Genomic DNA, 14256 nt, shown 5'->3' with positions numbered 1-14256 from the left:
CAGGCCAGACTGGATCCTCCATCTTGGTATTTATAGCGCATCTTCCCTGAGAGCACCAAAGCCACTGACAAGCAGGCTAATTTCCCTAGAAGCACCACCCCAGGGAAGGAGGTGTGTCATTCTTCATCAGGAATAGTCAGGAATCAAGAGTTACAGGGGCTGAGCCTGTTGACTTCCCATCTCAAACTTCCCTGCAGCCCTTATGTAAGGCAAAGTGAAACCTTCTCACCACTCTGGATACAAGTTTACAAGAGATGCCTGGTGATAGTCAGCAAAGCATGGGGGAATAAAAAAGATAATGCTTTTATTTTTCTCCTGTGCTGCAAAAATGTCTTAAAACCATGCTGGCATCTCCCAGAAAGCTCAGGAGTTTAGACCACAGCCAAGGCCTTGCTCTGTCCACACAGAGCAGAACTAATCAATATCATATTACAAAAGCACTTGACCTCATTTATCCCCACGGATGCTTGGGGAATCCTTAATATTCAGAGCTTTAAGGATATGCACCTGGCGTGTTTAATGAGCAGCTCCTTGTTGGGGGGTTAGTTCCCGGTGACATTTAACAAGGCTGGATTCCAGCTCTTTTCTTGGGGGCTGCCACTCCAGCTGGGCAGAGAGTGTGGGCTCTGGCTATGAGCACAGAGAGAGCGCTCTGTCTTCTGAGGGATGGACTGAAGCAGGAGGCATTAGGGAGAACTGCGGGAAGGAGGAAAGCCGGTGAGAGGAGAGCGTGGCACATAGTAAGTGCTCAGTAAAAGGCAAATGTTATTATTTATCATTATTATAATCCAAGAGCAGCTGTTTTTATCCTGAATTTAGGGTCTTGCTGATGCTGAGAGGATGGTTGCCCAGTGAGCTGACTGATACACAAAGGCCATTCCATTTGGTGTGGACTTCTCCAACCGTGGGAAGGAGAGAGGGGGCATCTGAAAGCTTTCCAAGGTCTGACCTAATTGGGAGGACTTCAGCCTCAGGTGCTTCTTTCAAGCTGTAAGTCACACACCACCTACAGGAAGCCTCTCCTGATTGCCTCAGCTGGATTAGTGCTGGCACAGCACAGACTGCTTTGTCCTGGAATTACCTGGGTGCCCTGGCTCCTCTAAGTTTGGGTCCACGCTGCCATCTCTGGTTCCCCCTCATGGCAAGCGTGGGGCTGGGCCCAGCAGGCTCCCAGTGACTGGCTGCTGGGGGAGAGGATGCCATGTCACTGATAATGGCGTAAGATTGCTGCTGTTAGGGATGAAGCAGGCATTGCTTGCCAGCTGTGAGGCTCAGCCATTTCCTTTATGAAATCCTTTAATTTTCTTTTTCAGGATGCTCAGAGAGCCTCGCCCTCTCTTCTCTGGGACATCCCTTGCCAGATTTGTTTTCTTCTTAATTATAATTCTCATGTCACATCAGAGCTTGGGGGAAGAGTGGACTGTTCATTTAAGGTGAGGGCCTTTGGGTCCTTGTGGGTCTGGGGAGATGGGAAAACCAGATGGCTGCCTCAATGGCTTGCTCAGGGCCCACAGGTCCTGGGCCTGCTGGTACTGCTGGTGACTCTGCTGCATTGCGATTCTCCTGGGTCACGTGTGTGCCATTCCTTCAGCTCTGTCACCACCGGGGCATGGGTCGAGATGTAGTGACTGTCTCCACCTTGCCCACGGCCCCCTTTGGTCATGGTTTACGGTTGCCATGGCGACATCCAAGGATGCTCCCCTTTGATGGCTCCCAGCAGCCACAGCCTCTCTACAGCCATCATACCCATGGCCTTGGCTGTCTTTCTCTCATTATTAATTGAAATATTGAGAGCCAGTTCTCCGTGTGGGCACCCAGCGGCAGCTTGACACATCCAGCCGGCTCTCTGTGGGGGCCATGGTGCCTTTCCTTGGAGCCAGAGCCCTGAGGCTAATTAGAGGTTCACACGCCACTGCTCTGATCCCAAGGTCCCTGCAGAGGGGAACCTCTGGCCAACACACCAGCCATTCAGTTGCAAACTGGATTCTTTTGAGGCCGCGCTAGACTTCACTGCGGTGCCTTTTCCATTTAGAAGTGTTAGTCTGGAAGATACTCTGTTTGGTCTCTCTCTCTCTTTTCTAGAAATGGCAACCAGCAACAAAGTGTTCACGAAAAATGGGTCAGCATTCAGATTAATTAGGAGCCAGATTTATGAACACAGCTAAGACTGGGCCCGGCCTCCTGCGCCTGCTCTGCTCTGCTAATCCAGTCCAAGTTTATTTTTAAGCACAAATACCAAAATGTCTCTTGACAAATGAGACGTGAAATGAATGAGTTTTTGCACATCAACTTTTAGTGCAAATATGTATTTGGGTGTATTAGGTACACATGCGGCATGGGAAGGGCTTTCTTGCCTGGCTGTGCAGTAGCTAACGGATGAGGGCTGGAGGAAGTCCCCCCTCTCTCCTTCGTGGCATTACCAAAGTGGCTCACTTAAAAAATAGGGACTTTTTTTCTGACTTCCTTCCAGGAACGATCGCTTAATGGGGGACTATTTGGGGAGATGTACTGGGACCGCCCCTGCAGTTGCCAATCTGAAATGGCCAGTGTCCTGAGCCTCTTTCTTTTCTTTTCTTTCTTTCTTTTTTTTTTTTTTGAGACAGAGTTTCACTCTTGTTGCCCAGGCTGGAGTGCAATGGCGCGATCTCGGCTCACTTCAAACTCCGCCTCCCAGGTTCAAGTCATTATCCTGCCTCAGCCTCCCAAGTATCTGGGATTACAGGTGCCTGCCACCACACCCAGCTAATTTTTTTGTGTTTTTAGTAGAGACAGGATCTCGTCATGTTGGCCAGGCTGGTCTCAAACTTCTGTCCTCAGGTGATCCACCCGCCTCGGCCTTCCAAAGTGCTGGGATTACAGGCGTGAGCCACTGTGCCCAGCACGTGAGCCACTGTGCCTGGCCCTGAGCCTCTTCGGTGCCCCCAGGTCCTCAGCCCACCCTTCTCCACTCTGCTGTGAGCCTCTGAGGGCTGACCTCTACAGCCTGCACCACCTGGGTGCCCCTGCCCTCAGGTTCCAGGAGGGTTTGGCCAAAGGGAGGCCCAGACAGGGAATGGAGGGCAGGAGGAGAGTGAGATCCTTGCTGGGTGACTGTGGGTTGGCTGTGTGCCTCCCCTCCTACTCTCTGGGTGCTACCAGCTGCCCCCAGACCTTTAGGCTAGGTCTGCTGATGGCTCCCACTGATGCCAGCCCTGGGGACCTGCACCAATCCTTTGTTGGCTGCCCTAATCCTGTCCACACCTTGATACCTACGCTCTTTCCATCCCCCCCGGTGACCCTGTTTGAATGTTCCATGTGCCTCTGCCAGCACCCTGGTTGATATCCTCTGCAAACACTCTTGACTATTAACCAAGAGGCAGCGGTCCTTTCTGGACCCCTCCCCATCAAGCTGCCTAGAATTGCGTGGCTGGGAGGCCAGGCCCAAGGTCGTCTGCCCCGAGCTCCCTCTGCAGCTCAGGCTGCTGTGGTTCTGAGCAAAGCAGCTGGCTTGCTGCCTCTCAGGGCGCTCAGCAGGACCTGGTGCCAGCAGCTGAGCTCGGGGCACTGGCTGGTGATGCAGCCCTACAGAAAGGTTACTAATGCCCATCCTCCAAAACACAGTCTGCAGGCTTCACATTGACAGCACACAGCCTGCGTGGCCTTGGGTGACCGGGGTGAGGTGGGACACAAGACTGAGCATGGTTCCCTCCTTGGCATCAAGGCTGTTCGGATGTGTTTGTGAATGACAGGTCTGCCATCCATTTTCCGTGCCCAGAGTGGGACATAGAGTGCCTGGAGCGGAACCACTCTTATGAGAGCTTCACCTGGAGAGTGAGGGACACAGGTTTTCTGACCTTCCAGCTGAAGGCCCACCTTCTGGGCACCCCAAAGGAGACTTGGAGAGAGACTGGAGGTTCTTTCTGAGATGTGTCTACACAGTTCCTGGCCAGTTCAGGAGCTGGCAAGGGTTAGGGGGTGACAGAGACCTCAGAGGCCACTGTACTTCTATCCCAGGGGTGCTGCTGTCAGCCCCGCTGGGATCCAGGCAAGCTGTGCTTTCTAGATGGCAGTGGACATCAGCCCCTCCAGGGAAGGCCGAGTGACCTACATGGGCATTAACATATGGCCCCGTGGCTGGTGGGTGCCCAAGGTCCTATCTGCTGGGATGGCACTGGGCACTGTGCCATCAGCATTGAGTTGACTTGAGGACCTCCATATCTTCTGGGAAGAAGGGCACTGACTGGCCCCCCTTCCCTGGATGAGATGTCCTGGAGCATTTTCACTCTCTCATTCAGCCTCCATGGCCAGCACCGAGACTGGAGATCAGACTGGCTATGGCAGGCAGTCAGGTCATCTGTGGCTGGGCCTGGGACTCAGGCTGAAGGCCAAGGGAAGAGGGAGATTCAAGCAGGAGTGCGCTTATGACCTTGGTCTCATTATCATTTTGTGAGCACAACCAAGTTCACTCTCAAAGATCTCTTTCACATGGTCTTGACCGGTCTTTAACCAACTGCTGGTTCCACTTGGCATTCAAGGCCCTCCATAGCCTGGCTTCCAACTGCCAACCTTTTAGCTTTATCTGCCCATCCCCTCCTCTCCAGCTAGTGCAGCTAATGACCAGGGTGATAATAATGAACATATATGTGCAGCAATTTCCATACCAAGCTCCCTCTGAGGTCAGAGAGATTATCCTGTTCATTTTACAGATGACTCAGAGATGGTAAGTCACTTGCCTAAAATCACACAGCCAGTAAGTGGTGGAGGCACAACCTACATCTGAACTTCTGCCTTTCAAATCCTCCAGGAATATCCTAGAGGTACGTCCCAGCCTGTAATGCACACATTTCCTTGCTGGGGCCCAAGGGGAGGGGTAAGAAGGATGTTCTCTTCACCAACAAGCATCAGTTAAGCCAATGGCTCTGTAAGTCAATAGGAACTCTCCCTGAGCACTGCCTGTATGCTGAACAGAGATGGCTAACTCCTCCAAGAGTCACGCTCCCCTTGCACTGTGAAGAGATGAGGCCCGAAAGCAGCCGCCACACCAAGGACTACATTTCCCAGCGGGCCCTACATCCATGTTGGACCATGTGACTGAGTTCTGGCCGATGGAAGAGGGTAGAAGTAATATTTACCACTTCTAGACCTAGCCCTTAAAAAACGTCTTGCCATTTTTCTAAACCAGCTTTTCTCTGAGAGAGTTAAGCGCTGCCAGAATGATTTGAGTGGCTATTTTCTCAGTCTCCCAAGAATGATACATATTTAGGGCCGTCCTAAATGCATATGAAACAAGTTGATTCATTATACACAATGCATGCCTGAGAGCATTAGGGCTTCATTCTCTTAGGGCAGTGAGCTGACAAGGGCTGCTTCTGTCTCTCCTCACTGGTCTGCTGGCTCTATGTCATGCCCAGAGTGACTTTGGAAGCCTCCTGCTGAGGCTGGTACTCTCAGCCTGGGTCCCTGGATGACTGCATGGAACAGAGCCGCCACATGCCCTGGGGCACTCCAGGGCAGGACTTGATATGAACGAGGAATATTAAATTTGAATTGTGTCAAGCCACTGGCCTTTTGGGGTTTATTTGTCACAGCACCTAGTGATATCTTAGTGCAGAGGCTGGAAAGTTCCCAGCTGGGCTGTGGAGTCTCTCTGCAGGTCCCTACCTTCCCCAATAGCCTGAGGGACAGTCTTGTGGGGCCCTGTGTGGCATCCAAGAGGGATGAGGCCTTTGGATCAAGCCAATAGCCTGAGACGCACTGAGGCGGCTGCTACAGTGGGTAGAGCTAAATGAGAAACAGAACTGAACTGATGTGCCAGGCAGACTGCAGGCTCAACTGTCGGAGGGCTTGAGAGTTAGCCAGGGAGGCAGGATGAGATGGTGACACTAAGGACATGAAGACCTGCCCCAGCGGATTCTGCAGGTAGTCCAGGAGCCTGCAGGAAGACCACCCTTTGAGAACTACCACTGTAGGGGTGTGACAATGTGCTCCATCACATCTAGGAAGTTTCACATGCACCTGTACCCAAAGCCAGGCTCCCAGGGCCATGTGGCCAGGAGAGATGCTCCCTGTGGGACTCTGCATCAAACAAGACTGAGGAGAGGGGCTGAGGGAGGGAGCAACCTGCTCACAGTCAGGCACTGGGGTGGGCTCTGAGGCCCAGCTTGGAGCAGGGGGAGAGAGTGGGGGATGCCTTGGGAGGAGGGGCACACTGGGCAAACCTTTCTACCCTCCATAACCACCTCCCACCGCCTCCACCCCTGCCTCTGCCAATGGCTTCTACCGCCCCAGAGCTGCCTACCAGGGGGTAGTCAAGCCATCATTTTCTCCTCCTTCTGCCTTCTCACATCCCGCCCCCCACCCCCAATCCCTTCTCCCAGCCTCTCAGCTCCCTAAGAAAGCAAGCCTTCCCCTCTGGGTGCCTTCCTAACAGTGGCTTAGGGCTCAGTCCTTACTGCCCCCACCCCAAAGCCAAAGGGAGAAGATCTGCGATTTACAGCAGAGTGCAGAACTGGTGCCTAGGGCCATCCTGCATTTAGCCAAAGAGGGCGTAGGTTACACAGCCAGGCCCCTCCACGCCCTTGGACAAAGTCTGTTCAATCGAGCACACAAAATAGAAACCAACGCAACTCAAGTTTTAACCGCCTCCCGCTCTCCACCAGGTGCCAGTGCCCCCATCTGGGGATAGCTCATTTCCACCACCGGTGCTGGCTGAGTACTGGCCCCTTGCCACCATCGGAGCTCAGCCCTCAGGGTCCAGTTCTCCAAACCCAAAAGAGGTCGCCTCCCCACACTACAGCCTCCAGCGTACCCTGAGGTAGCTGGCAGGGCAGCCCCCTCCTCCATTCATAAATGCACATCAGAAATGCTTCCAGAGGCCAGGAGTAAAGACAGAGAAACCGCGGGAAGAGGGCCCTAGGGGAGGGCGCTCCCGACCTAACTAGGAAGGAGTATGCATATGCAAATGCGCCCAGGGGGCGGGTCCTGGGTCCGGAGCCCCCCGGGGCGTCCCGGCGCAGCCCTAGCCCTGCGCCATCCCCGCGCGTGCGCCCCCTCTCCGGGAGCCCTTACCCGAGCCGTGCCTCTGGCGCAGCAGGACCGCCTGTCCCGATGGCGGCGACGCTGACGAGGCAGCAGCAGCTGCCGCGACTGTGGTGGTGGGCGTGTGGGCCGCGGAGGCTGCCGCGGCCTCGGGGACTGCGGGATCGATGGCGGCGGGAGGGCTCCCGGGCGGCGGGCTCTTGTCGCCGCGGCCGGGCTCGGAGGTGGTACGGCTCGCGGCGCCCGCGTTGTTGGCGTTGGCGGCGCTGGCTGGGCCGTGGCGACGCGGGCCGCTGCTCTGGATGTGGGACACGGCCTCGGCGGCCTGCATGTTGGGCGGCGCGAAGCGCGAGAGCACGCGCAGCAGCGCCTGGGCCTTGTGCTCCTGCGTGTCGTCGTCGCTGTAGTCCGACACGCGGCACTCGTACACGCCCTCGTCCTGCAGCCGCACGGCAGACAGCCGAAGCCGGTGTGAGATGTCATTGCCCTGGACGCGTACGGTCTGCAAGAGAGCAGGGTTAGAGGCCGGGCTGGGCAGCTCCCAAACCTGCTCTTCTGGCCACCCTAGCCGTCGCGCCCCCTCATCCGCGCACCCCAACACTTCCCGGATCCTGGTTTGCCCACCATCACGATCCGGCTTCCCTTTCACCCGCTCTACCCCGTGGCATAGGGCTTCCAACTCTGCGTGGACGCCGGGCAGCCAGCTCTTTGGACTGTGTCCCCACGTCCCCATCACGTTAACCAAACGCCCGCCTTGCATCTGCCCCGCCCATACAAACCAACACTGCTTGTCTTCCCGTAGCTGGCGCTTCAGAAGGGCAGAGTCCACCTCTCCTTCCTCCCTCCTGCCCCTTCAGGAAACCCCAGGCTGGATTCCTTGTTCCTTAACTGCCCCACGTCTTTCCCGCCCCGACGCGCTCCAACCGACAGTCCCGCCCCAGCCGGCCCTCCTCACCTCCCGGAGCACGGAGGGCCTGCCTGAATCGCTTCCTAAGGAAAGCCACCCTGTCACCGGATACCGCCCTTTACGGCTAACACTCTGCTTTCTTAAGAAGGCAAGCAACGCTGAGGCTGCTGCCTGGCTCCCTGGCCACCTGCTACCAACCCGCCTTTCCGCGGGATCTCCAGAAGCCCCCCAGCGAAGTGCTCCTCCCCTGCGCCCCGGTGGGGACTTCGGGAAGTACTGCTCTATGGCTCTCAACAAACACCCAGGGAGCCCTCACCTCTGAACCGAGCCCCCGAGGAGGCTTCGTCATCTCCAGGCCTTTCTACGCTCCAGCTGGGAAGCTTGGGCGCATCTCCTCCCAGAGTTAGCAACCCCATGACCCGGGCCCCTCGCAGCCTGGCACAACCACCCCCTACCCCGTCCCCTGCAAGCCTGCAACACCCCGCACCCAGACCCGCAATCCAGGCGGAGGATAAAGGGTTGCAGCGGAGGGCGCAGAGCAGATGCTCAGGGCGGGGCAGAGGGGGCGGGAAGCTGGCGCCACGGTCGCGGCGGGGGCGAGCAGCCGCGCGCTCCCGGTGCTAGGAGGAATGCCCGCAGAGCGGAGGCTGGCAGGCGCGAGAGGGCCTAAGCGCGCAGTCCGGACCAAGGGGAGTTTTACAGGTCAGCGCCGAGCCGAATTAGGGGACTCAAGCCTTGGACCCTTGATTTACACAAAAGAGAACCCGACCCTGCAACCGGCGACAGATGGCGCCCGGACACGCCGAGCAGCCACCAATGCAAGGCTGCGATCGCTGCCCTACTTGCGCGGCCCCACATGCGCGGCCGCCGCGGCTTGCTAAGGGAGGGAGCTGCGGGACCCGAGGCGGCCAGAAGGGGTCTCCCGCGGCCCGCGCTGGGCTCCACACTTACGCTGATTTTAGTTGCATCCTTATTTGTTACCTAAAATGCAAAGAGGGAGAGAGAGAGACGTGAGGCTCGCGGCCTTCTGGCTAGGGGAACTCGGATCCGCCTTTAGGCAAGGGCACCCTCCTCCGGCAGGCTAGGACCGAAACCGCCCGGGGGATGGGGGTTGAGGGCACAAAGGACGTCCGGCTTTCCAGGAGTTTCCCAGGAGGAAGCGGGCTTTGGAGCTAGCATGGTGCCTGACCAACGGGTGGCTGCCCTGGTGCACACCTGCCGGCTGAACTGGGGAGACTGGATGGACACCAGCGTGGGAAGGAAAGCCCCTCTCCTTCCCTCTGGGCATCCTTAGGCCCTGCCGCGTGGCTCAAAATCCTCCCCCAGCTCACTGGGAGCCGTGAAGAACTGGAGGGAGGGCCGCTGTGTCCGGACAGGACCCAGCGGGAGGCTCAGTGGGAGTAACTCTGGGTGGGACCCTGGGAGAATGTAGGTGTGTGTGTAGGTGTGTGTGCACGCGTGCACACTAGAGTGTGTAAGAGAGTGTGGGTTTTGAGGCAGACAGGCAGCGTGGGCCCGTTTTCGGCCACAGAGAAGTGGCCCCTCTGTGCCCCTGAGGGCTGGAGGTCCTGCCGGCTTTCCGGTACTCGGTTTTCTGGTGGCCTCTGGAACGCAGCCGTGGGAGCCCTGGGGTCCTCAAAGTGGCAGAGGGCGGGGAGAGTCAGATAGGACCAAGGGGGCTTCCTTCACTACCCAGCACCCATCAGAGGGCCGCAGCCAGCGAGCACGAGCAAGCGACCTGGCTGAGGTGTGGCTCTTTAGGGGCTGGGCGTGAATGGAGTTCTGGGAGGTGGCGGGAACAGCGATGCTGTCAAAATAATTGACAGGTTTGGGGGTAACCACTGCTGACTTTGAAGATGCTTTGGGATGCGAAGGTGGAAGATGGGCTGCGCCACAGGGCGGCGCCCTGCGCGAGTGAAGCCCGCTGCTTCCCTCCGCGGGTTAGCCTTCGCCGCCCCGGGCGCGAGCCGGGCGCGCGCCGGTACCGCGTGGGCGGCGGGTTACCTTGCTCCGGGCGCCTGGCACGCTGAGCGCCAGCTCGTGCAGCAGTTCCCGGGGTGGCTCCTTGAGGTACCACCACTGAATCTCCAGCGAATACGAGGTGGCTCCGCTGGCCCGGAACGCGCAGGGCATTTCGATGTCGTCTCCCTCCCGTACTGTCACATCTTTGGGGACTTCTGTGAATGTAGCTGGGGGTGGGGAGAGAGAGAGAGGCGTGACCAGCTGTAGGTCGGGGGCCTGGGGCAACCCAAAGCGAGGCAATCGGTCTCTGGCTCGCTGGCCTTGTGCCCCCCACCCCGCAGCTGCTCCCTGGCGCACGGCCGGAGGGGCTAGCAAAGTTCGGGGAAGCGGCTGCAGGGCCGAGGCAGGGACCGGCCATCGGCTGCCTACTGCTTCCCTCCGGATGGGGCGGGGCGGCAGGGGCGACTCGTGCTTCTCCCCCGCCCCTGGCCGCACCGCCAGAGCCTGGCTGGGGCGCGCCAACTCCCGCTCCCCGCAGGCATCCTTTCCGCAGCCGGGGCCCCGGCGGGATTGGGAACGACTCGGGCGCGGCGCTGCTGCTGCGGCGACCCTTCGCCGCTCGCCTCCCCCTACCCCTCCGGGCCCGGGCTGCACAGCGGGATTGCTGGAGACCGCGAAGCTTCCGGGTTCGTTCTCTTTCTTCTTCTTCTCGGTGGCGGCCCCAGCAAAGACCCCCCCGAGCCCACCGCGGCAGCAAAGTTCCCGCGCTCACCGTCGGCCACGAAGAGCAGCAGGGCATGCAGCAGCAGAGGCGGCAGGTATCCGAGGGCACCGAGCCGGTTCCGCTGTTCCATCTCCCGCGGGGGGCGCGGTGGCGGCGGGGGCCCGGGAGCGGAGAGGCGGCGGCCGCGTGGGCTCGGATCGGCTCCGGCTCGGGCTAGGACGCCTCCGAGCCTGCCATGGCCCCGCGCGGCGCCCCCTCCCCTGGCCGCCGGCGGCCGCCAATCAGCCCCGCTCCCTCGCCGGCTTGCCCGGTGCGGCTCCGGCGGGGGGCGCTGCGCGGGGTGTGCAGGAGACGCGGTCCCACCGGGAGGCTGCTGGCGATCGGTCAGTGCCTCTCTCTGTCTGGTCGTCCACAGGACGGTGGGGATCCGCGGTTCAGTCTCTGCCCGGCGGGCCGGGCAGGGGCTGGGCCGCGCCGGGACCCATCCCTGGCCGAGGGAGTGCGTGCCACGGAGCCGCGAGCTTCTGCCTCCCTGTCTCCTTCTGGTTCTGCTCCCGACTGCCACCTCCTTCGGCTCCCGCCGCCGCCCCCGCCGGTTCCTCCGCGGCTCTTTCCGCAGGGCGAGTGGGCGCTCAGCCGCGGCGCGCAGACCTGGCGTCCGACCCAGCGCAGCGCGGGGAGAGCGGGTCCGGCGTGGCGGACCCGGAGCCGGAGAGAGGCGGGGAGAGGGGGAGGGGAGGGGAAGGGAGGGGGCGGTCAGTGGCTGGGCGCCAAGCCGCCTCCACCGCTGCATCGCCCCCGCCCTCCCCTCTCCTGCCACAGCCCGCCCCGCCCCCGCCCCAGAGCGCGCCCCCTCTCTCCTCGGGGGTCGCTCGGAGGGACCACCGTCTTTCTGGTTGGAGTACAGCCCCGCCCCGCACCCGCTTGGGTTGGGAGTCCTCCCACCCAAACTCTCCCTGGCTTCTTCCCAGTCTCCACGGCTCCAGACGGCCGCTCATCCCTGCTCCCCGTGTGTCCCTCGGTCCTCTCTGCAGCTCCCAGCCCTCAACTCCTTACCCCAGTTTGGGCAACCAGCTGCCCCGCTGTTTGGCCCAGGCCTGGGCCATGGCGGGTGGGTGGGCGCCCGGGGCCGCGAGAAGGGCGGAACGCTGTGCCCAGCCGGAGACTACGCTGGGTGGCGGCGGCAGCGCCGGGAGTCTGCAGTGCACGAGGGAGAAGTGAGCGCACAGCGCCCAGCGAGCAGGTGCCTGCGGCGCGGAGAGCGCACACGCTAGCCAGCCCGCAGCGGCCGTGAGTGACGGCAGGGGCGGCGGGGGTGGGGTGGGGAGCGCCGGGCACGACTCAGGGCCCGGGAGGTTTCCGGGAGGGGGCGGGGTTCCTGCCCCTGGATCGCGGGTCCCTGCGTCTCCACGCGCTCTTCGCCGGTCGTGGCCCCTTCTTTGCCCGGTGCAAAGCGAGATGCCGAGGCGGCAGGAAGCCGGAACCCATCCCCCGCCTGCTCTGGCGTACTCGGCATCCCGGTACCTCCCCCAGCCTTCACCCGGAGCCTGCTCCCTCCCCAGCCATCTGAGGGAGCGCGGTCTGGTCCCCGAAGGCAAATGCGGGGTGGACATGTGGTTCGGACACAGCGCGTAGTCATAGTCATAGGGGCGAGTCCTAAGGCTCGCCTTGGGTCTCTCCTCTCTCCTTCCGCGGGGAGTCCCCAACTAGTGCATTTCGGCACCTCTGCCCCTACCCCGCCCCTACGCCTCAGCTCTGACCTCAGGTTGGGGTGGGGCAGCCCGGTGGATTCACGTGCCTGCTTCCCCGGCTACCAGCCTCCCGGAGGCGCAGCCAGAGGATTCCCTGGGAGCCAAGGAGAAGGAAACCCAGAGGGAAAACACCTTCCAGCAGCCACCCTGGTCCAGGCGGCCAGCGCAGCACAGCTCAGAGGGGAGGAGCTGCAGGCCCTCTCCAAGGCTGTCCTCGCCAGCGGGTGCCCCGGGCCAGCCCTTCTTGCCTCCAGTGCCTGCCTTTCAGTTTCCTCGTCTATGGCCCAGGAGTCACTCCTACCCCCTGGCTCACTGTGGCTCATCTATCAAGCCCTTGTTTTCTAAGGTCTCCTGCTGGGGGCAGAGGGAAGAAGGGGGTCCTATAGGACTTTCCTCCTTTCCCTCAAGTTCCTCTCTAGGGGCTCCACAGAGGCAGTTGCCAGCTCCTTCTGTCATGGCAGGAGCTTTTCCTAGGAAATCCCATGTGCCCTTAGAAACCACTTTGGACCCCCGAATGTAAGACCCTGCCGGGCCCCATTGCTGTCCTCAGCTTCTGAAGGGAGAGGGCAGACTTGCACCGCTCTATGCAGATTCAGGACCACGGCAGGGTTCCAGGAAAGCAGGCTCATTTGGGGACTGATTCCAAGCAGGGTTCTGAAGAAAGAGCTAGCCCACTGCGCAGTGGCCCACCTGGAGAGGTAGCAGTCTCCTTTCCTGATGCCAGATCCAAGCAGAGGCTAATGCTGGAGACCAGCGATGCCCGTGGGAGAATCCCTGTAGCTAGAGGGAATTATCTGGAAGTAATTTATCCCTGTACCGCCTTGTGGGGTTGGGTGTTTTTTGCCCACTGCATGAGTTGGTATTGCTCTAAGAGCGACAGATACATGTTTTCACATGCTTTCCATGTACTAGACACTTTCTAGGCATCAGTTCTCAACATGACAAAGAGATCCTTCTCAGGGAAATCAGATCCCTCTTCCACTGCTGAAAAACCCCACAGTGGCTCCCATTTCACTCGACATAAACACCAGTGGCCTTGCAGTGGCAGCCAAGTTCAAACCATCTGCCTTTCTGCTTCCTGCTCACCCTTTTCCTTCATCTCCTCATCTTTTCTGTCTTCTCCATAGCTCACACTCCCCTAGCCACACTGTTCTCCTTCCTACAATGCAGCACACTGGGCATGCTTCTACCCCAGGGCCCTTGCACCAGCCGCACCATCTGGTTGACATGCTTCTCCCACAGATACTTGCTTGGCTAACTCCGTTGTGCTCTGGTTTTTGTCAAGCAGTCACCTTCTCCATGAGGCCCACCTGGGCCACCATATTTAACACTGCAGTCTACACTGCCTCTCCTCCCACCACCCAGCACTCCCAGGCCCTCACTCTGCTTCCTTTATTTTTTCCATTTCACCAGCCATCTTCCAACACATGGGACCACATCCTTATTTATTGAGTGTCTTGTTGCAGGTCTCTAAGACTGTGCCTGCCTTGTTCACTGATGTATCTCTAGCACCTAGAACAGGGTCGGGCACAGAGTAGGAGCTCAGTAAATACTTGTGGAATGAATGAATGAGCTCATTTTACCTCAGTCACAACTCCAGGGGTAGACACTGTGATTTCACCCCATTTTATGGTTGAAGCTCAGAAGCTTACGGAACTTGCCCAAGGTCACATAGTTAGTAAGTGGCTGAGTGACGCATCAACCCAAAGCCTGTCTTACTCTGGGGTCCTGGATCTTAACCAAAATACTAAGTTCTTCCCTACTCCAGGTGAGCCCCTGGTCCTGATGCCTCGAGTTGGTGTGGAGAGCAAGGCCCTACCCTTGACTGATGGGAGCAAGGAGCAGCCTGAGCTAGACTTGTAGTCTCTTTCCTGTCTGTTCAGCTTGGTCTATCT

General features: G+C 59.3%; 1 protein-coding gene across 4 annotated transcripts in view; it reads right to left on the bottom strand.

Moving 5' to 3' along the window:
* VSTM2B (V-set and transmembrane domain containing 2B) overlaps positions 1-11825 on the bottom strand; it is a 38797-nt gene extending 26972 nt beyond the window's left edge. Inside the window, exons 1-4 of one of the 4 annotated variants that reach the window (XM_034945503.3) lie at positions 11667-11825; positions 9929-10113; positions 8876-8905; positions 7048-7519 (exon numbers count right to left, since the gene is read on the bottom strand). In XM_034945503.3, coding sequence (XP_034801394.1) covers positions 7048-7519; positions 8876-8905; positions 9929-10057 — 631 coding nt within the window. In that variant the 5' untranslated portion in view covers positions 10058-10113; positions 11667-11825. The other 3 variants (XM_034945501.3, XM_034945502.3, XM_055104036.2) reach the window with 3 other exon arrangements.
* Positions 11826-14256: the final 2431 nt, after the last annotated feature.

This window comes from Pan paniscus, chromosome 20, assembly GCF_029289425.2.
Source record: "Pan paniscus chromosome 20, NHGRI_mPanPan1-v2.0_pri, whole genome shotgun sequence".
NCBI classification, from domain to species: domain Eukaryota; kingdom Metazoa; phylum Chordata; class Mammalia; order Primates; family Hominidae; genus Pan; species Pan paniscus.
Note: the sequence above shows the minus strand (reverse complement) of the source record. Positions and strands in the feature narration are given on the sequence as shown.